General features: G+C 42.1%; 1 protein-coding gene and 1 long non-coding RNA gene across 2 annotated transcripts; both read left to right on the plus strand.

Annotated features, from left to right (window-relative positions):
* The first annotated feature begins 228 nt into the window (after positions 1-228).
* Positions 229-10,112, plus strand: oma1 (OMA1 zinc metallopeptidase). Its single transcript, XM_044198263.1, has 8 exons — positions 229-1,068; positions 2,454-2,682; positions 2,822-2,995; positions 3,438-3,545; positions 4,694-4,822; positions 5,058-5,132; positions 5,787-5,936; positions 8,126-10,112. Exons 1-8 carry the CDS (start codon positions 698-700, stop codon positions 8,468-8,470), a joined length of 1,581 nt encoding a protein of 526 aa, XP_044054198.1. The 5' UTR covers positions 229-697; the 3' UTR covers positions 8,471-10,112.
* A 3,802-nt stretch (positions 10,113-13,914) lies between these two features.
* LOC122877154 lies at positions 13,915-21,095 on the plus strand. The gene is made up of 3 exons (XR_006378199.1): positions 13,915-14,269; positions 19,273-19,388; positions 20,886-21,095. It is a non-coding gene; the product is annotated as an uncharacterized LOC122877154 (long non-coding RNA).
* Positions 21,096-22,328: the final 1,233 nt, after the last annotated feature.

Consider the following 22,328-nt stretch of genomic DNA (forward strand, 5'->3'; position numbering starts at 1 on the left):
TGTTATAACGTTAGTGCTTTAAGGTGCTGTCGTTTACAACAAAATGTCTAAAATTGAGGTCACAACTTTGTCTCTTCCATATAAGGGAGAGTCAAAAAGTAGTCACAGTAAATGCAGCTTCCATATCGATAAGATTAATTTAGTTAAAATTGACCTGGAGGGGGTCGTAAATATTAGCTTAATGTAACCGCTGACTTTCACATTATAGCGAGATGCTAACTGTGCGCCGGAACGTTCGTGGCGGAGTTGTTTCTAGGGGGGATCATTTTGGAAGCAGGAGCGTCACACTGGCCAAACAACCAAAGCCCTGTCCAGACTGATGTTTCGGGTCGTAAGGGAGCTAAATGTTTTTAACACCGCGTTGTTAAGCTATTATAAAACGAACTTTTGGTGCAGGTACAAACATTTCAGTCCACGGCTGTTGGGTAGTGGTAACCAAGGTTAAGTTACTTGTAGCTAGTGTTCACTGGTAGCAATGACATTGACAGGCGAGAGTAATATGACAGCTCGATGTGAAATGAACTATGTTAAGTAAAAGAAAAAGTAACGTAAACGTCCTGTGGCAGTCATTTCCACATTAGGATGGGGAATTCCAGCCCTCTCAGATAATAGACGAGGCTGAGGTTGCAAAAGACCTGGCTGCTGTTAGGCCAGTCTGAGGAGTGAATCAGGACGAGTCGCGATACCAGCAAGGACAATGGTTTTACTGTGTGTTAATCTTTTGAGGAGCAGTCGCTTCTGTTCCCTTCCTGCACATCTGACACGAAACTTCCAGGTCTGCAAAGACGCTGCAAATCCCCTGAAGGCGGCACACTCGGTCTCCTCTCAGATCAGCTGTCGTAGAACAAGTCACTCTGTTCACCTCAGACCTCTCTTATTCTGTAGCTATGGAGGGACAGTGCGTTTCCAGATTCGTCCCAAAGCCACTTTACCCCTGCACTCTGGTCCTGTCCTGACACAGTGCGGACACCACTTCCACACCTCAGCCCGCGTGAGGGCCCTGCCCGCTCCTCTCTTATGGCTGGTGCTCAAACCTCTGCAGAAGCTCATGGCTATAATACTGGGCAGGTAGGAGACACACTGGCTGTACAAGGTTGCCTTATTATTGTACAGGAAGTAGCTAATCAGTATTGATTCATCAAAACATACATAAAACAAGTCCACGCTTTAATATGTAACGTGTTCAATACATATATGTAAAAAATTAATTGTAATTGTATGACTACATTTATAAGTTAATTACTTTCAAGTGCAAATAGTAACACAGGCACATTCTTAACAATAATTTTACATTAAATATAGCCTACATATAAATTGAGAAATGTGCTCATTGCTTTAAGGCACAATATTATTTAATTATACTTAATTTATAATGTGTTCATTAAATAATGAACATATTCTTAGTTGTTTTATCAACAATTGCAATTGTATTAATTGTGTCATTTAGATAAGAACAAATAAATTACTTTATAAATTGTTTAACATGTTTCTGTTAATTAACTGTTTAATTAACTGGTTAAAGTATCCCCTTTCATTTTTGTAGACTCAACGCTTCTTAATTTCTATTCCCTCGTTTTTTTCTTTTTGCCCTTCTACATTTGCATACACACTCACACTTATACAAACACACATTTGTAACCCTACACAACAGACTGCCCTGCTCCTTCTCCCACATCCACATACAAACCTTGGTCAAACCAGTTTCAGTTCATACTCAATCCTAACCGTTTCTTTGCTGTTGGTGTTGAAACATGTATGTACACAATGCATATTTGTCGTGTCACCCATTGTGTTACGGTCTGTCTTGTCTCACCTGTTATGTCTTGTTACACTAATTAAAAAGAAAATTAACCGGCAAAAATGAATCACTGAAGTGGACTGACTATGACAGTATCATTTGGCACACACAAGGATCCATGACACACACCATCAGGAAGGCTTTATTAATTTATTTGGTTTTAGTTTGGGCCAGAGAACTGAATTTGGAAACATTTTCAGCCCCCCATCATAGAACTCCCTGCAATACATAGAGTTGTTTTGTTTAGTCACTATTTCAAAAAGTCTTGGCCTACTTGTCTACTTTAATATTTGACTGTTTCTTCTGGGCAAGCACACAAAATGACTTTAGAATTTTGTGCATAGTACATTGTTGTGAACATATTTCATGCATGTTTTGAAGCTTCCTTCTTGGCCAGACTTATTTTGAAAAAGAGATTATTGATCTCAGTGGGTCTGCCTGGATTCCTACATTTCTAAGCTTCAGATTTTTCTATTTGCATTTTCTACTAAATTCCAAACATGCAAATTTTCCAGACATGAAAGGAGCTTCAAATGATTCTTTTCTTTTCATTCTTTACTGCTGTAGGGCAGTATATGATTTTACATTTACTGCATGAGGCTGTGCGAGCTACAAAACAAATACCACAGACCTTGTGGCCCTTCTCTGCGTGCAGGAGTATAAGGAAGTGGTGGGTGGCTCTACCAACCAACCGCCGGCAGCTCATGCGCGAATGGGTCTGGCAGCGCCGCTGGCAGCTGGCAGCAGGGGCAGGCGTTGCTATGGTGATTATAGTCCTCCTCCTCCTGACCCACCTGGAAGAGTCCCCGGTGACGGGACGGACCCGCCTCCTGGTGTTTAGCAGAGAGAACTACATGGAGCTGGCAGCTCTGACTTCAGAGGCGGTGAGAGGAGGCCAGGGGTGGGTGGTTAGGACATGATGTGTGTGTGTTTGTGGGGGGGGGTAATATGAGGAGAAATTAAGCTAATTAAAATATTCCTAAAATGCTTGACTGTGTGTGTGTGTGTGTGTGCGCGCTTCAGTACATGGAGGAGTTTGCAGAGCTGCTGGTTCCAGTCACTGACCCTCGTCACCAGGTGGTGGAGCGGGTGGTGCAGCACCTGGCACAGAGGAACAAGGACATCCCTGAAGTGTCTCATGTCACCTGGAGCGTCCACGTGGTGCAAAGTCCCAACATCAACGCCTTTGTCCTCCCGGTCAGTAAAAGAAACACGGGCGTATAATTACAGGTTTCTATGACTTTCATGTCTTATTATCACCTTAAAGTGTGAGGATGTCTTAGTATAACCAATTGTGTCTTACATGTGTTTCTCCTATAAAAACTCCTTCCTGCAGAGTAAGGTAGATTTGTTTTTCAAGCTGTATTTTGCTTGCCTTTGCTTCCTGTCCTCATGAAAATGGCTCAGATAGTAAAATATGAGTAAATTATAAGCACATAATTCATATTGATTATTTACTGTAACTAAGACCCTCAGAGTACAAAGTGGCTGTGCTTTACAAGATCTGGGCAATTCACATATGTGGAAGGTGGTCAGTCACAGACAGGTTTACAGTTATTGTCTACTTTTCTGTACACCTGTAAAGAATATCTTCAAATACCATATGGCTCAGATTTGGATTGTATTTTCCTTTATGTAGAACGGGAAAGTGTTCATGTTTACGGGGATGCTGGACGCTGTGGCAGATGTTCACCAGCTCACCATTGTCCTGGGACACGAGATGGCTCATGCTTTATTGGGGCACTCTGTAAGTACATAACCCTCTGCCGACTGTGTTTGTGATTGTGACATTGTTTTTACCCCATATATCATCGTTTTATTTACTGTAGTACTTGACCTGACATTGGGAGTCAATCACTTTATTTTTCAAAGATAATATCCTTTCAGGGGTTTGCCTTGATGACCTTGAAACACACTGACAACGCACAAAGACACAGCAATACTGAGTTTTATGCAGAAAACACCTGTTTAGCTCTGCGGAGAATGAATGCAGTTCCTAAGCCTGAGATGCTGCAGTGTACAAATACCTGTGTACTGTCTGCTGACATTTGAGAGGCTTAGTTGATAGCAGACCTTGCTGCGCATGAGGATGAGTCATTGAAAACACTTAAAGTGCAAATAACGTTCAAGAAGAAAGTTTAGTCATTTAGAAGCCCTTGGCACACAGAGTAGAAGTTACGTGCTGGAAGTCTTCCAGGTCTCTCCCTCACAAGGTTGTAAAATATGTATGTGGACCTCCTATAGGTATGTGCAATATACACTGAGATCTCCTCACTATTCATCATCAGCCCCCCACTCCCTCTCTGTAATAGTGTGTAGTAATGGCTGAAGTGGCATCAGTTGCAGTGTTGTTGCATCAGCTGGTGATAAAGACTCACTGACAATCACCTCCAAGCACTCACTAATCCTGTCTGTGCTATGATGACCAAAGTCCTGTTGACCTAGGGCACTGTCATGCTTTATTAATTGTCCACAGATGGCTGTTTTTTCTCTGCCTACAAAAGCACATTCTTCTTGTTTTAAAAAAGTGTCTAATGAAGTTGTGGGTATTTCAAGACTTTAAATGTCCTCGGAGGAAATGCTTGAAGGAGATTTTAATTAGATGAAGGGAATGAGCATCGATGGGCTTGGTATTACCCAGTAGGTGTGCTCTTTTGGATTGGCTGTTAAAACCTCTAAATCTGTTACAGCGTAAAAGTTCCACTAAAATAGATGGGAACAATCAATATGTTCCAGCTGCCTCGTTCACCTCCCAAAAACTTTTTACCTCTTTTTTTCTCTCCCTATCCCCATTCTGTTCTTTTTTACCCCAACCCTTAACATTCTTCATTCCTTCCTTTTCTCCTCTGTCACCTCCTCCTTGTCACCCCCACATCCCTCTGCTCTCTCCCCCAGGCAGAACAGGCCAGTCTGTCTCACGTCGTGGACCTCCTGTCCCTTATTCTGCTGACAGCCATCTGGGCCGTGTGCCCTCGAGACAGCCTGGCACTGCTGGGACAGTGGGTACAGGACAAGCTTTCTCAGGTGAGACCCATTCAAGAATGTTACCCGTATACACTGTACAACACAATTTCCTGGTCGTCAATTAATTGAAGAAACACTGAAATTTTCACACTTTGTTACCTGACAAGGCAACAACACAATTTTACTATATTGTAATTCCTTTGTTATTGTAGATCTATTGTAGATTGTAAGGGGAATGTGTATGAATCTTAGAGTTTGTACAACCTCATACATACAGCATTTGTCTCTCCCTCAGTTGATGTTCAGCCGTCCTTACAGTAGGAAACTGGAGGCAGAGGCTGATCAAGTCGGATTGGAGTTGGCTGCTAAGGTATCGTCATCTCCAATTTGTTATTTCTTAAAGGAGCACTCCACAGATTTTAACATAAAGTTCAGTTTACTCATCATGAGGAGTACTACACAGCCAGAGAAAATAGTTGTATTGTATTCTGTGGCTATGGAAGAGATTTCCAAAGTTTAAAAAAAGCTATTTAGTTGCATTATGCATAATGTAGGATCCAGCATTTTTGGAGCTTGACCCATGCAAGGGACTAAAATTCAGGATATCTTGGCCTCTGCTGCTTCAACTTTGGCCATTGTTTTTTCAGTCTGTCTCTGTAGTTTCCTGACTTTATGGAAGTGCAATACTAAATTGCTGGAGTACATCTTTAATATAATATGACAATATTAAAGATCAATGGTGCTTTTGGGGGGATCATGTTTCATGATTAAGGAATTGCTTAAAACCTTTTTGCTCTTTATATAGTAATCAGTATTTTAACATTGCAAAATTATACTCCTCCAATGTAGCTGTTGCTGTCCTTGTAACCTGTCTGCAGGGCACTAGGGGGCACTGTTGTCAAACTAAACTAAACTCAGATGATTAGTTCATAAGAATTTTCATCTCAGCACAAGACAGAGGGATGTCACATTGTGTGTATGTGTGTGTGTGTTTCTGGTTCCGTGGGGTGTGTGTCCTTCCCAGGCGTGTGCAGATGTGCGAGCAGGCCCTGTATTCTGGCAGCAAATGGAAATCAGAGACCAGCTGAAGGGAGAGCCCACCCTTCCCGAGTGGCTGTCCACACACCCGTCACACAGGAACAGATTCACTCAGCTGGACCGCCTTATACCACAGGTAGAAACACACACAATAATGATTCCCTGCTCTGTCCAAATAACAGCATGGGCAGCTCTTAAGTTTCTTTTTTACCTCAAAAAATTAAACACATTCCTGCTGCTCTGATTCATGTGTTTGACTAAAGTAAAAGACTCTTTGATCCCTGTGTGAGGAAAGACCCCTACACCTGTCTTTTGTTTAAGAGAAACAGTGTAGCTTTAGGAGCTGTTGGAAGGAGTCTTAATGAAACTAATGAAGCGTCTGGAGAGATATATCCACCTGCAGACATGTGGCGAGGAGGGCAGAGAGGAAGAAGAGACTTGGGGAGGAGAGGAAAAGATGCAAGGTTTTAGGAAGCCAGGAACAACATTTTGCCACACAGAGGCCTCGGTGCCTGCTTAACTAAATGTCTTGGAGGCTTTGAGTTGAGGACCTGAAAGAAAACAGCCCCATGATAGCAGCTCGATTTCACATGCTCACTCACTGTGCCGGCACTGTGGCAAGACAATCAATGGTATCTTAAGGCTGGAAGGAAATCAACAAGCAACAGGAACTTCTATGGAAAGCGTCAGCATCCACAATCATCACGTCTTATGTGTGTGTTTGTGTGTGTGTGTGTGTGTGTGTGTCTGAGGCAGAGAGAGAGAGACGTACAATGTATTACGCAGCAGCGAATTTAACCTTGAGCGTGAGTTGGACTGTAGGTACACCGTCAGATGCTCCAAGCACGAAAGACGAACAGATGGGTAAACCACTAATTGTCCATAAGGTGCCTGTGTCGTTGAATGTGTACATGTTGTATGTGTGAGTGTGTGTGTGTGTGTGTGTTATATGTATGTGCCAGTGCATCATATCATATCCCTGTGTGGTAGATTGACCTCTAGCAGCAGTTGTTGTCGAGGCCAGGCTGCAGCCACAGGCAATAGAGTGATGAAGACTGTTGTTTGGGGGATTCATCAGCCTGCATTTTGTGTGTGTGTGTGTGTGTGTGTGTGTGTGTGTGTGTGTGTGTGGTATCTCTAATACCCTCCTCACACTAAACTGTTTGATCCAACATAGCAGCACATATGAGCCAGGTAACAGCTGAGCTCAATCAGTGATGAGCATAGTGATGCATAATGTGATGTTTTTAACCTTGCGAGGGGTGACAGCATCAAGCTACTTAACCCGACTCTTCTGAGGGCACTCCGCCTTCACTAGTACGTTCATCATCCTTAAGCAAAGCGCATTAAGTCCACTGCTAACATGAGAGGGAGAGCCTGTTGAGTGGGAAGCCAAGTGCATGTATGTGCTCAGAGTCTTGTAGGTGATTCTAAGTGAGAGATTAGTGAGTTTGGTGTGTGTGTGGGTGTGTGAGACAGACAGAGAGATTGTCTCTAACTGCTGGGAAGTGCTTGTAGTTACTTCTTACCAGCTCTGCTTACCCAACCTGTATGGGATTGATTTTTTTAAAGAAGAGAGGTTGCATCTGATAATATTTGTAGCCATGTTTTTAGCCATGCTAGCAGATGGCAATGTCAGTCTGTCGGTCTGTCCACCACTTTGGTCCAGACTGAAATATCTCAACAACTACTGGACGGATTGAGATTACATTTTTTACAGACATTCATGTTCTCCAGAAGATGAAGCTTACTGACTTTGGTGATCCCCTGACTTTTCCTCTAGCGCCATCATCAGGTCAAAATGTTTATTTGTCCAATACTTTGTTTTGTGACCTAATACCTGCAAAACTAATGACATTCCCATCACTCTCAGATGTAGTTTGTGTTAGCGCAAATTAGCAAATGTTAGCATGGTAACACGCTAGATGTGTTAGCATTTAGCCTAAAGCACTGCTGTAGTACAGCCTCACAGAGCTGCTACAGTAGCATGGCTGTAGACTCTTGTTGATTCTCTCTGCGGTGTCCTATTTTGTTTGTCTGTCTTTTGCTCAGCGCATCTGTTTATCTCAGTATCTTTGTCCTTGTTTGTCTCTGGTCCTTTACCTGCTCCTCTCTGTCTTTCTCAGCTTCTTCATGTTGCATTAATTTCAGTTCAGAGCTGCGTTTCGTTCTAATACACTGCAAACAAAAGCAAAAAATGGCTCACCACTACACAAAGACATTTATCATAGGGCTTTCCATATCCATCTTTGTACTTGTTAATAAACTTCTTGTCTGAAGTTATAATAATATATAATGTCTGTTCTTCACTCTGTTTCTGTCCAGGCACTGGAGTTGAGGGAGAGCTGCGTCTGCCCTGCTCTTCCTGCTACTGACCCTCGTGCCGTCTTCTCCAAGAGTGTCCGTGTGTTGATGGAAAACGCTAAGGACCAGGGGAGAGGAGGGCAAGAAGGGGCACGTAAGCCCCACCTGCCCCACCGCCCGGCCTCACTCCCCACTGGACTGCCTGCAGCTCTGCTTGCTCAAACTGCCCTTCCTCCTTCCCCAAATGTGGATCAAGAAAGTAAAGGCCCAGTCCCATTCGTAGCTTCAGAGTTAGCTGTAGCAGCCCCTGTCCCTGCTGCTGCCGAGAGGGAAGGATCCCAGCACATGGTGCACAATACCAGCTGACAGAGGTGTTAAATCTTCACAAACTTCTAGACTGGCTATATCGATGAGTAAACGAGTGAGTGAGTGGTATTGGTCAGCTAGCATATTCGCCAAACTATTCACAGCTGCTAAAAGATTGTTTTCATCGTCTGTTAAATTTCAGAGCCCTTGAGTGCACAGGTGGTAAAGGGGTTAAGTTCCCACCCACCATCACAATCACAGAAAGCCAGTGTTAGTCCTTTTCGCTATGCTAGAGACTCCTACTAGTTGCCAGCACAATTGTGGGTGGAGCTGGGGGTGGTAGTGTGAAAAGAAGTGGCTGGGGCCATTCTTAATTTTTGAGATAATTTGTGGAAAAAGTCAGCAAAAATAAATAGAAAAAGAAAAGAAGGCCGCTAACCTTTCCCTCTACCCTGCTGACTGAAGTTCAGAGAATGTTATTCATGCCTAGTGACTACAAAGAGGCCACATTAATTAGATAACATCGAACAGGGAAATGCTAAATGAATCTTGGTAAAGCTTCCATATATTGCGAGATTAATATGTGCATTATTCATCAACACACGGCAACAGACGAGAGTAAGCACTTTGTGTGTGCTTGTTGGAGGCTTCGTCCATGCCAGGCAGAGGACATCTACATTCTCATTATGACTACTGCATTCTCATGCCACACACAGCACTTTATGCATTCTCTAGCCTGAGGGACTTAATGGTGTAAATTTATGCTGGGTTGTTTGCAGGTTTTAAAACACAGCCTTCTGCGCAGGAATGCCAATATCCACTGTCAAGCTTTAAGAAATATTTCGTGGGATTTTGTAAAATCTTATTTAACAAGGCAAGTTGACTGAGAAAACATTCTTATTTACAGCAACAGCCTGCGGGAGCAGTCGCACAATGAAGAGGGGAGGGCAGTTATGGTTCATATCTTGGTAATCTTTTGTGTGTGTGTGTGTGTGTGTGTGCTGAAACAAAGTAGCACCCTTGGTTAAACTGTGAAATCAAAAAAGCGCTGCTGTGTTTTCATTTGGGATGAATTATTTTATTTATGTCATGCATTTTAGGTGCAGGGCCTGTATCAGCTTACAAAACATCAGTCAACAGTCTTTACACGTGCTGTGGAAGCTTTGTTTTACTGCAGACAGGGTAGGTCTACATTAGAGTCCGTGTCTATATTAGAATAAGTGGCAGGTGATAGGGTTTGTACAAAACTGCAATGAAAAGCCAAAGGAGTATTGGTTTTTGCATATCAATAACTCAGCAGGAACGTGCTCTGTTTGCAAGTGGCAGGCAAAAAATAAAAAATAATTACTTTATTATTATTTTAGTTTTTTCTTTTCCATTGTAAGATCCACTGAAATCAGTGATCAAACGTGCATTTATCAACAACATAAATGAGGATTATGGAAACGCAGTAATAGTAATATGTACTGTGTGTGTTTGCATGTGTGAGAGAGTAAGAGGTAATTATCAGCATGTGACATTGCATAAGAACATCAAACCAATTAGACAATGGATCAAAGATGAGAAGAGATGTAGACTGAGTTGTCTGCATTTTCCTCTGAAGTGTACATATGTGTCTTTGTGCCAACTGTTACAAGTTCTTGCCTCTTGATCACAAGATCAATCTTGTGATATCTCTGTATTAAAGACCATTGGATCAACATCCAAGTTCCTTTTTGAACATGGACCTCCTTGCTTTCTGCTGCAGAAGACAAGGGTAAACTAAAGCTGAGATGTCATGAGGTGCTGCTCTTCCTGGTCACACAGATTTGACCTTTTTCAGATTTTTTTGGATCCACAGCTCTTATTCACTCTGACGTGAGACTTCCTGTTTCCTGGTCACATTGTCGTGTACATGCTGAAGCATCTGGATGCAGCTCCCTCACCACTCAGAGAGAAATTGGAACATGAGCAGGCAACAGATGACACACTCACACTCTGAGCTAATTGTAATGAGCGTGATACAATACATACACACATACACACTGCGCTGAGTAATTGTAGCCTACTGCTGGAGCCAAACAATACTGCGACAGAGAGCTTAATCAAGGAAAACAAAGAGACAGCAGTCAGATGCATTGAAAGGACAGAAATAGAAAATAGACAAAGTGGAACCACGGGGATTGACAGGAAAAAAGAAGAGATTTATTTCAGGTGTGTAAAAGAAAGCATCTTTTTGGTGTTATTTACATTTAAATCAGACATTTGATTTGTAACATTTTAGCTGGATGGGAAAGTCCTACTGTATTCTATGTGGTTTCTTTGTGTTCACATGCATAGCCTTGGGCGGATAAGATCTATTCCATGAAATGACTTAGGAATCAGATGTCTACTTTATGTCTGTAAATTCACCTCAAGTCTCAGATTGTTTTGTGGTTGTATATTCTTCCGCCCACTAGAGACATCAGACTGCTTCTGAGACCGCCGACAATCTGCTCGCAGGTATTTCAAGGTATTGACAAGCAGCGCAGCGTTGAAAAGTAGAAGAAGGAGCAGAAAAGGTAGCACACCCACAACAGAGAAAGCTGAACGATAGACAGCAAACTCAAGATGCTGTTTCCCCAACAAAAACACTCCCAGAGAGAGTCAGGGCAGTGAGAGAGCAACCCGACACATCTGCTGTGTAGGTGGCTGAATGATGTCCCAGAATGCAGTCTGGCTACCCTCTGACCTCCCTGTGGAGTATTGCTCAAAGTGGCTCATCCACAGTTCCATTTCTTGGATCCACCCCAACACACACGCACACACACACACACACATGCATCAGCTGGCGTGTAGAGGGAATACGGTGATGGAAATGTGTGTGTGTGTGTGTGTGTGTGTGTGTGTGGTTGTGGTAAAAGTTGCTGTGTCCTTCCGCTATGCATTAATTATACATGTGGCATGTGGGTGTCTGATTGAAATGAATATTTTACTGCTTTTAATCACTGCCATTGCCAGAGTGATGGAGCATCTGGCTGTGTTACCTGGGTAATTAAAGATGCTGTCTCACACACGCACACATGCAAGTCTCATAGGTTGTGTCTGCAATGTGAGACAGAAGTACTCCAGAGGCTTACTAATGAGTCAAAATTAGATTTGGAATGTTTTAAAGTAATGGGGCCCATGAAAAAATAAAAAGGTGCTTTTGTCTAACTTTAGCAAAAAGCTTTTCAAACAGACCAGGGGATGATGGAAAACCTCTTTTAGCTGGCAGAGGTAGGCTTAGCTGTAGTTAAATCTTACAGTATATTGTTATGTTAGTGTCTCTAATCATGTAGAACCAGTCGTCTAAACGTGAAATGTAAACTATCTTTCTATGTTGTACAACCTCAAATGGCAGCAAGAATGAACTGTCCTAAATTTTTTACTATGTAAATACCCATTGACCCAACTATGCACACTTCAGATCAAAATGTCTTGTTGGAGATGAGGTTCAATTGTTAGATCCATCTTTTTCTGGCTGCTATCCAGGAGCAGGTTCAATTTGTCAGTTCCTGTGCACTGAGAAGATTTCCCCCTACTGAACAAAACTGGCACCGAAATGTTATTTTTAGCAAATAGGGCAAAACTGTGGTGCTGAGGAAGGCTGGAGTTGTTCTTCTCTGGTGAAGTCGATAGTGTGATCTAAGTAGGCTGATCACAATGCCTTTTTTTACCACATAAAAACCTTGTCTATTGCAGCTTTAATGTGAGCTCATGTGGGAGCTAATGTCTGCATTAGTCATATAGTACATATGGTGCTAGCCTGAGAGTCATGCTTCACTCAGTAAAGCTTAAATTTTTTATTGCAGAGAGTTCAGAAATTAATACAACCATGAATGAAAATTCACCTCCACATTTAAATCTGATATTTTTTTACATGGTCTTTGATCAGTGGTTTTCCTGGTAACTGTGCTCTCTGTTGTGTGAACCACAGTGAAGGAACAGTCTGGCATGGGGTCATCAAGGCTATCTGGGTATTCTCTTTCAACGCACAATACAGGTCTTCCTCTAATGGCTCCCCATGTCCTCTCTCCGTCTTTCTTATCATTTCGATCTCTGCTTGTGTGTGTGTGTGTGTGTGTGTGTGTGTGAGTGTGTTCATGGTTGAACTGGTAGAGGTTTTTATAGTCTGGCTGCTCTGATGCTATTAGAGATTAGGATGTTAACACAGTCCCTCATCTGACTGCATCGATCCCAACCCTCGCAGTGGAATCACATTAATACTAACAACGTCAGGTACAAGCTTTCTAGCTCTCTTTATCCCTCTCTCTCTCTCTTTACATCTGCTTCTCTGTCAGTGTTGATTTAAATTTGAATAACCAGCTTTCTTCCCAGTCTTTCAATAAGGAGAGGGTGCAATCTAACGAAGGGAACTACGGAAGGAAGATTTTAGAAGCAGAGGGGGACTAGAGGATGTGGAAATGAGATGAGATGTAATGGTTTAAATCAGTCTTCCTCAGCTGCTTTGACACTGGTAGCTTCCAGTGTTTGTCACAACTCAGGGTAAATGTATTAAGATAGTGAACAAGTTCTTGGTATGGGCCTATGAGAAAAATGAACAGCATGCAACAGTACGGTCTACTCAAGGACAGGTACAAGATTTTAATCGTTCAATCGTTGATGACAATGAAATTATATCAAAACTGACACTGAAAATCAAAGTTAAAATACATGTTGTGAGTTCAGAATTCTACATTTGCCTCTTATTACTCACTGATAAAGACATGCCATTTTATAATTGGTTTAAACCCCTTTTAGAACATTTGGGTGGTCACCCATGAGTTGAGAAATTTGTGTTCTACACCCTCTCCCCGTGTCCGTCAGTGCAGCAGTGCATTATATTCTCCCTCTCACCTCTGTGAATCCATCAGACTAAAACACTGTCAATGTCAGCTAAATTCAACAAACTGTGACAGACCTGGTTGGACATGAAGTGCTGGCGAGCCCAGCAGCTGTGTTTTGATGGCTTCCACTTTAGAAGAACACCTTCAACACTGATGTTATTTACACCTCTTAATTAACTCATGAAAAGGTTTGATTTCATTCATGTATACACTGTTCACAGAGCAGCCAACTCAGATATATCAGATTCCGACAGATTTTACCATTTCCTAAGCAAACTGCACCATGGTCTACTCTGCACTGACTTTAACCTACATTGTGTAAGCAGGATGAGCCTGGCTGTCACCTTGTAGCATGATAGGTACAGCTGTCCTGTAATTATAGGCTAAAAAGTTTCTTTCTTTCTTTATAGCCCCAAGATTAAATTATGTGTTTGATAGTCCACCAAAAATGTGTCTAGACAGCTCAGTTTGAGGTTCAGGAGCTTCCTGTAGGCCACTGTTCATTTTTACTGCCACTAAATGATTCTGTTAATGGATGAAGCAACCATAAGCCTTACAGCCTTAGCCTTAGAGCCCTGCACACCTACAAGAAAGATGAAGGTATTTTCATAGATAATCATATGCAAATTATCAAGATCTATATAAAGACTTGCTGCCCATAATTTGCAGTGATTGTGATGTGAAAAAAGATAATGGTACTACTTGTCCCGCGCTAACAGGTGCAACAGGAGAGGGAGGGAGATGTCAGTCAAGCAGGAAAGTCTGTACACACCCACACAGTCCTGAGAGGAGGCCTAGTCAGGCAAATAAGTGAAAACGCCTGTGTGAGTTTACCATGGGTGCGTTGGGTGCTCCAACTATGATTAGAACAATACTAGTCGTATCGGTAGTTAGTAAAACGGCGAACAAGATGCTTTATAAAACGCAGTTGCAAATAATTTTCCACCTTGAAAACAACACAACAATGAGCCCACCATGGCTTTGCAAACCAGCTTGGACAAACTGGCCAAAGGTGAGATTTACACTTTTTTGAAATACTGTAAAGGATATGTTTCATATTCACACAGAGAAAATGCGTAAAAGATCACTGAGTTTGAAAAGAGTTTATAACTTTAGCTAGTAAAAACATGCTACAAGTTCAAATTTATTAGGCTAAAACATGCTATTAGTTATTGTTTATTAGACTAAAACATGTTATTAGTTTATTAGACTAAAACATGCCACAAGATATCGTTTATTAGGCTAAAACATTCCTTTAGTTATAGTTTATTAGGCTAAATATGCTGCAAGTTATTGTTTATTAGGCTAAAACCATGCTATTAGTTATAGTTTATTAGGCTAAAACCATGCTACAAGTTATAGTTTATTAGGCTAAAACATGCTATTAGTTATTGTTTATTAGACTAAAACCATGCTACAAGTTATAGTTTATTAGGCTAAAACATGCTATTAGTTATTGTTTATAAGGCTAAAACATGTTATTAGTTTATTAGACTAAAACATGCCACAAGATATCGTTTATTAGGCTAAAACATTACTTTAGTAATAGTTTATTAGGCTAAAACATGCTACAAGTTAGTTTATTAGACTAAAACCATGCTACAAGTTATTGTTTATTAAACTAAAACATGCTAAAAGATAGCATTTATTAGACTAAAACGTGCTACCAGATATTTATTAGGCTAAAACATGTCTGAACAAGAAAGGGATAGTCTGACTATTATAGTGGTGGTTACTGAGGGAAAGGGGACTTATGCTGCTCCAGACAACTTGGAACTTGAATATTTCCAACCTCCTACTAGAAAAAGTACAATGGAACGGCACTCAAAGTCGGAGTTCCTACTTGTGAACTCGGGGCAAATCCATCTATCCCAACTTCATGAAGAAGCAGTTGTTTTAGGCTACATTTCAATCAATAGGGGAGGGGGGTAGGATGTATTTGTAGACTACAGTATGGTATTAGACTATTGAATGGAATATTTAGATAAGAGTATAAAAGTGCCGTAAAATAATTTGTATAATGCCGTTTTGTTCATGCGTTGTTTTTTCTTTCTCAGTTTCATTTATATATGCAAGGAGGCTGCACTGCTGAGAGTTTGAAATTGTGTGTGCACTTGCCAAAGAAACATCAGTTTGTCACGGTCAGCCATGTTTTTTGTTTATGTTTGATGTTGTGCAGCTGGAAGCTTTGAGGTCGGAAGTCAGAAATTTCAACAGGGAAATTCCGACCTCCAACTCTGACTGGAATGCAGCATTACTCTAGGCATCACTTTATGGGTGTGTGTATGGGAGACTGATTGTAAATGCATGTGTGTCTGCTTGCTTACAGCTACTTACCAGGGATATTATGAGGGATTAAGCCAGGAATAAATTAGAATAATTTCCCATTAATCCTTACATTTGTTTCTGTGACATTTGTTTTAAATTTGACATCATAATTCCAGCTTACTGCTGGGGGAAACCAGCAAAACATCTGAGGAAACCTTAATGCCAGCCACTACTTGCTGTTAGCTAAGGTTCACAAAATTTAGACTTAGTGCCAAAACCTTAGTGACTGAGAATAACTGCATGCTTTCTGTTGGTTTGAGCCCAGCTGATTTATGTGGGCAGCACATGTTTAATGAGTAACTTTGATAGCTGAGACTTGGAAATTGTAAAGAAAAACCCCTTACTAAACCAAAGCACCGACACACATTATGCCTCCAAGTCCTACAGATCTGCCAAGAAAATGAAGTTCCACAGTCTGCTGGAGTGTGTGTGTGTCTGTGTGTGTATATCTGTTTTATTCAAACGTGTGTAAGGAGGGAGGGTGTTGAAAATGAGTGTTGAGAATCTTATTTTTGTTCTCCCACATATCTTCTCAGGTCACCTCCCCTTCAGTCGTCCTCTCAGAAAACCCCATCTATCCATACATCCATCCATCCTCACTCAGCTTAAGCAGTGCTGTGTGTTCGCTGTCTCGTTGCCATGGTTTCCATTATGTTTCCTGCCTGCTCTGGTTTGAAGGACAATTGCTGAAGATGGGTAGTATTTAGGGAAAGAGGGAGAGAGAAAGAGGCAGAACAGTGCTATACTTCTTTTTTGCCACCGGTTGTTTAATGTCATCTCTCACACAAACACACAGATACACATGCGCACACTGTGGTCTTTGATCCTCATCCCCAGGGTTTCAGGGAAGCTAGAAAGGCAGCTCTACGCCAACACTCCCTTTGGCGTCAGATGTTTAGCTCTAGCAACCCTATCTTTTAACTGATCAATAAGCAAGTGGTACAGCATTCCCTCTGCTCTCTATGGGATAGGCTGCAGTTACACAGGACTGCACTGAACCAAATCAGCCTGCGCCGGGCCTATGTTATCCGCAATGACTGTGCTGCACACTGTGTAGCAATAAAGGAAAAAAGGATTTGCTCTGAAATCTATAACCAGCACTTGATGACTGGGAGTGCATGCAGCTGGGTGTGTGTGTGCGTGTGTGTGTGTGTGTGAGCGTGTTCGCGCTATATGTTTGTGTGAAGTCTTCAGACTGTCAGAAATTAGACTAAAACCGTGGACTTTATTTAGCTGACCTGGTTGGAGAGTGAGGAGTCAGAGTGGGGAGGGAGATGGTCATGGAGTGTGTGTGCTGGTGAAAACAGGAAAGAACGAATAGAGGGAGGGAAGGAAAGAAAGAGCTTAAACTCAATCCTTTCTCCACCAAACGCATCACCCCCTCCACTGTGTGATTCCTCCCCAGTCTCTCTCTCTCTCTCTCTCTCTCTCTCTCTCTCTCTCTCTCTCTCTCTCTCTCTCTCTCTCTCTTATTGTAAGGGTCTTAAGGCCTTCCTTAACTTTTAATAAGAGTCTTTAATAAGTCCCCAGATCATGGCATGGTCGGTCAGGGCTTCTATTTCAACACAGCTCTGCTTAATCTCACTCTAAAATAGATCTGCTCCCTCTACTCTGTTACTTTCAGCCCCTCTGCCTCCTCTCTCTGTATTTCTCCACAAGATTGTGAAAGTATTTAATAAACTACTGGGGCATTAAGCAAGGTTGTATCGTCCTCTGTGGTTTGTGTGCAGGTAGGCAATCTAGCAAAGGTATATATGACTAGGGATGTGCCAGTTTTGTTTTTATTAAGGAGGATCAAAATGAATGTTTTTAAGAAGGAATTCCTCAGTTTTCAAACCGATGAAGGGCAAATTTAGTGCAGACATATTTGTATAAATATATGAACTGATGATGACAATGAAAATGTAAAAGTCAGGTGAAGTCAGAATTAGGCCATATAGAGATTTAGAGTCTGTTAATTGTCCCTCCAGCCAGTGATTTGTTTGGCCTCCTGTGACTACCTATTCACCAAAAGCGACTTAACCATTATACACACACACACACACACTTTGAAATTCCTAAAGCGGCTCCTAAAATGTGTTATCGGTGCTTGGAGTTCCCAGTTTCCACGGTCTGCACTGTGATGCTATGGTGCGTCTGTGTGTCATACTTTAGTTTCAGTCTCTTTGGCCTACTTAAGCGTGTTGTAAGTAGCACACTGAGCTGCTTCTCCTATCCCTGTGGACTCAGGCTGAATAATTGAGTGGTGCTGAGGCAGGGTAATAAGCTATACTGCCGCTGTAATAACCTGCTGGACAGTGTGTGTGTGTGTGTGTGTGTGTGTGTGTGTGTGTGTGTGTACGCTCATGTTGCCTGTGTGCGGTAATGACTGTTATTAGTCCAGGGCTTTGGAAGCAGACACATGCTGTTTTAAGGAACCAGACATGTGAGCCTGTGTGTATTTGTGTTGTCTGTATGCAGGTTACAAGATATATGCATCCTACTAATCAAAGTTGATCGCTCAGCAGTAGAGATGCACCGATTGTGAAATTCTGGGCCGATACCGATGTTTAAAATAACTATTTGGCCGATACAGTGCTGTTTTGTTATTGTTTTATTTTGTTATTTAGTCCCCCTTTCGTGCCAGGGAAACAAAATAATCTTCATTATAGAAAACTTAACTGTTTTAAAATCATTCAGCTCTTTATATAACCTTCTTTCACATGAAAGGGATTCTTTTTTGAAAAATAACTGCTTCAAAATTCTTTTTAGCCTGCTATACAACAAATACAAATAACTAACCCAAAATTTAGCCAGCGTAAAATTGATGCAACACAACAGATGAACATTGGCCACTGCCATCAGTGAATGTCGTCCTATTTGACGATAGGCCGATAGCAGCCAAGAAGGCATCGGATACTGATGTTCGGCCGATATATCGGCTCATCCCAGCAGTGTTTTTCCTTTATTCTCTTTTTGATTTGTAACTAGGAGAACACAAAATGATATTAACACCTAATAGAAAATAAACTCAGAATTAACTCATTCATAATTACAATCATGGCTGCAATGATGGGACATATGAGGTTGAATGACAAAAAGCTGAAATGAATTGTCACCTGTGCCCAAATCTCGGGTACACTGGCTGAATCCTGTTAAATGATTCATTGTTAAATATGATCATCGTTATGCAGCCCAGTCTGACCCATGTTCATAGCAATGCTCACAAAGTTGATTTTGTTACTTAAAGGGTAGAAGTAGCAACAATATTTTGTCTACCACCCACTATTCTGCTTGCTCCTCCTCCTGTGTGTGTGTGTGTGTACATCTGAGAAATGCCCCCTACTGTCAAATGGTACACACAACTCAGCAGTTTCCCCCCGCCATGCACCAGTATCACTCTACAGCTGAGTGAACCTCTCCGATGCTGCAATCTCAAACCAGCATCACTTAGATCCCATAAATTCTTAATGCACAGTCCTAAACCTGAAATACTTCAAACCCACTCTCCAGTTTCATTCTGCCTGGTCCCCTTTCATCTCTCTGTTTGGATGACTGACTGACTGACTGCTTGTTTGATTGATCTGTTGATTCTATTTAATAATTAAAAAGTAAAATGATAAGCAAAATTCAGGTGCTTACCAGACACTGTATATCACACCTCCTGATGCCACCATCTTTCCTCCTTCTGCTTTGTACCTTTCGCAGATGAAAGCAATGCCTCCTGGTTACTGAAACATGACAAATCAGAGGGAGAGTAGAAGAAAAGCCATTTATCAAAAAGTTGGAGTTGACAACTGTTTTTTCTGCAGTGTCGCACGTAGGTGAGTGTGTTCTTTCTGTTGGCTTTGTGTACACTTTGAAGTGCGCGTCACTTGTACTCTGTGTGTGTATATGAGAACTGTGGGACTAGAGTTACTGTCCTCGTATTACATGCAACAGTCTGCTGCAGACAGACATGCAGACATTTCCTCATGGCAACCTACGTCACCCTCCCTCTCTCCTCTTGTTAGTCTTCATGTCTCCATGTCTCCATTTTGTTTCTGACATTTATCCACCCCCTCATGTTGACAATCAATATTATACACCTTGTTGCTTGGCTTTGGTTGCTCTGTTAACAAACTCACCCTGTTACCCAGCTAACTAACTTCTGAAATCATTCTCTCTCTCTCTCACTCACACACACACACACACACACACACACACACACAGAGTTAAAGCTGTCTGTGTGATGGATGTGCCCTCTCAGACAGAACTGCTGTGTGTTGCATCTCAACCTCCAGCCTCACCTTCAGGCTATACCCACTACCAAAGTGTGTGTGTGGACAGAGTGTTTGATCATGAATACTTTTTCTGAAAATACAGTGGAATGTAAAATAAAAACCATATGAAGAAGTCTCACTCGCACGCAGCCATGCACGCACGCACACGCACGCACACACAGACACACACACACACATACACACACACAGGCTCCTAGTGGCTGATAAAGACCTTTTTGGCAGAGGCTCTCCTCTGTGCTGTGGGCTCATTAATGCTCTGAGTGTGTCCCTGTGACTGAGGACTAAGCCTTCAGCTCTTATCAACAACACCATGCCTGGTCGGCTGCACACACACACACACACAATGGATTATGAAGAGTGTGGATAAGTCGCCAACATCAGCTCCGATATCCCCTTACAGGACAATGACAGACACCCCCTCTCCACTGTCACAGTCATGGATTGTGTGTGTGGGTGGGTGTGTGTTTGTGTGTGTATGTAAGGGTTGGTGGGAAAGGGGATGCACTTCTTTCCAATTGATCCATTTGTATTTGTTGATCCATCTGTACATAGTTCCTGTCATGGATAGGTCATTTTGTGAGTGAGCGTGTGTGTGTGTGTGTGTGTGTTTGGTGTGAACTTGTGCATTGTTGGAGGTGTCATCTCAACACAGGATGACATAAATGCTTACACCTACCCTCCTTGTGGGTACTATTTGTTTCCTCCAACACACACACACACACACACACACACACACACACACAGACATACAGGCACAAACTGTGGGGTTATTTACATATTTATTACTGTGCAGTGCTTGTGCTCCACAAATTGATATTGTGTGTGTGTGTGCGTGTGTGTGTGTTTGTGTATGATTAACTGGGTGTTGGTGCAGAGTAATGTTACAGGCCTGGTTCAGTGAGGACAATGTGGGCGGGTGGTGGTTTATGGCTCTTTCAAGTTGGTGTGTGTGAATTGTTTGTTGTTTCCATGTATTGTCCGAGCCCTCAGGCTATATCTATTCAGCTTGGTGGAGAATTATTATTACTTTATCCTCAGGGAGACCAGAGGTGACGTACTGCTGCACCCGCTACCCACCACCACTCTCTGCCACGTTCCAACAAACACACACCTATGCAGACTTGAGGCATCTTCCCCTACATATGCATTAACCCCAAGGTCATGGAGCAGCCCTCCAGGAGTTATAAGCATTGAATCTTATATCTTGTCTGTTTCTTGCACGTTTTGATGAGGGGACAACATGTCTACATGCGGTCATTTTCACTGTTTTTTTCTTTCCAATGTTCCATTATAAAAATATTCTTGCATTATTAAAAAGTCAGATTTTCAGGAATAATACACAACGGTCTTGTTTTCAATTTATGCATTTTAACAAATGTTGTTATGGGTTTTTGAGTGGATTTTATTGGCCCTGAGGTCATGACAATTGTTCTACTTAGTAAATACCTTCAAATAAAAACATGCAAATCACCAAAATTGATGCTGTAGTTTTAACTACAGCAGCAGTATTCTTTTACATCTCCGCGCTCTCAGTTCTCACTTTCAGCCTGAGGCTGTTTTGGAAGATGCAGGGGACTCTCCTCACATCAAATTCTTCTTTCCCCTTTGTCCAGCGCTCCCTCTTTTTCTCATGCTAAGAGCAGCAGACGTTGAATTCACAGCATACAAAAGTGTATTTTTTTATTTCATTCTGAACTTTTTAATCTCAGCTGAGAGAACAAGTGGACCGGATGTCCTCTGGTGGGTTCAGATCTAATCACGTTGAAAGGCAGCCAGTGTAGCCTGCAGCGCTCGATAATTGGTTGACCTCAGAAACACTTTCTGAGGATTTGATATTTTACGGCTGATGCTAAAATGCAGACGGCTGGTACTAACGATGGTTCTCCCCTCTTTACTGTCTAATTCATCAGATTGTCCTCCCAGATTTGGACCAGTCAGGCAGCTGGCTACTTATTCACAGCTATGTTACCATTACCATGGCTAATTAAAGACAGCATCTGGGGCCTGGAGAGATGGAGAGGCAGAAAGGGCAGGTTTTTAGTGAACAACAGTGGAGAAAGCTCTGTCAGTGATGTAACACTTGGGGAAAGGGCAATCTGAAATTACAGTTTGTCCATTTTCTCGTCAATAATTTGTGTTGATTTCCTTTGCATACTGCAGAGGCTGCGGAGTGTGAATATCTGTTAGCCTCTGTGTGTGCATGTGTTGGTGTGTGTGGTTGTAACCCTTCGGCATGTCTGGTGCATGCGTGTGTTCCTTTTGTCTGTTGAGGGAGTTGAGAAGCATCTCTTTAATTTGGTCTATAATTGAATTTGGCCCATGGGCATGCCATACTCTTCTGAGAGATGGCAGCAGATGAGACGTGGATGAAAAGAAGTGGCAGAGGGAAGGAGAAGGGGGCAGGAGGAGAGATGGCAGAGTGAGGGAGGGAGATGTAGGAGGAGGAGGAGGCTGAGGGAGGACGCAGCATTGCATCCTCAG

The sequence above is a fragment of the Siniperca chuatsi genome, linkage group LG6, assembly GCF_020085105.1.
Source record: "Siniperca chuatsi isolate FFG_IHB_CAS linkage group LG6, ASM2008510v1, whole genome shotgun sequence".
NCBI lineage: Eukaryota > Metazoa > Chordata > Actinopteri > Centrarchiformes > Sinipercidae > Siniperca > Siniperca chuatsi.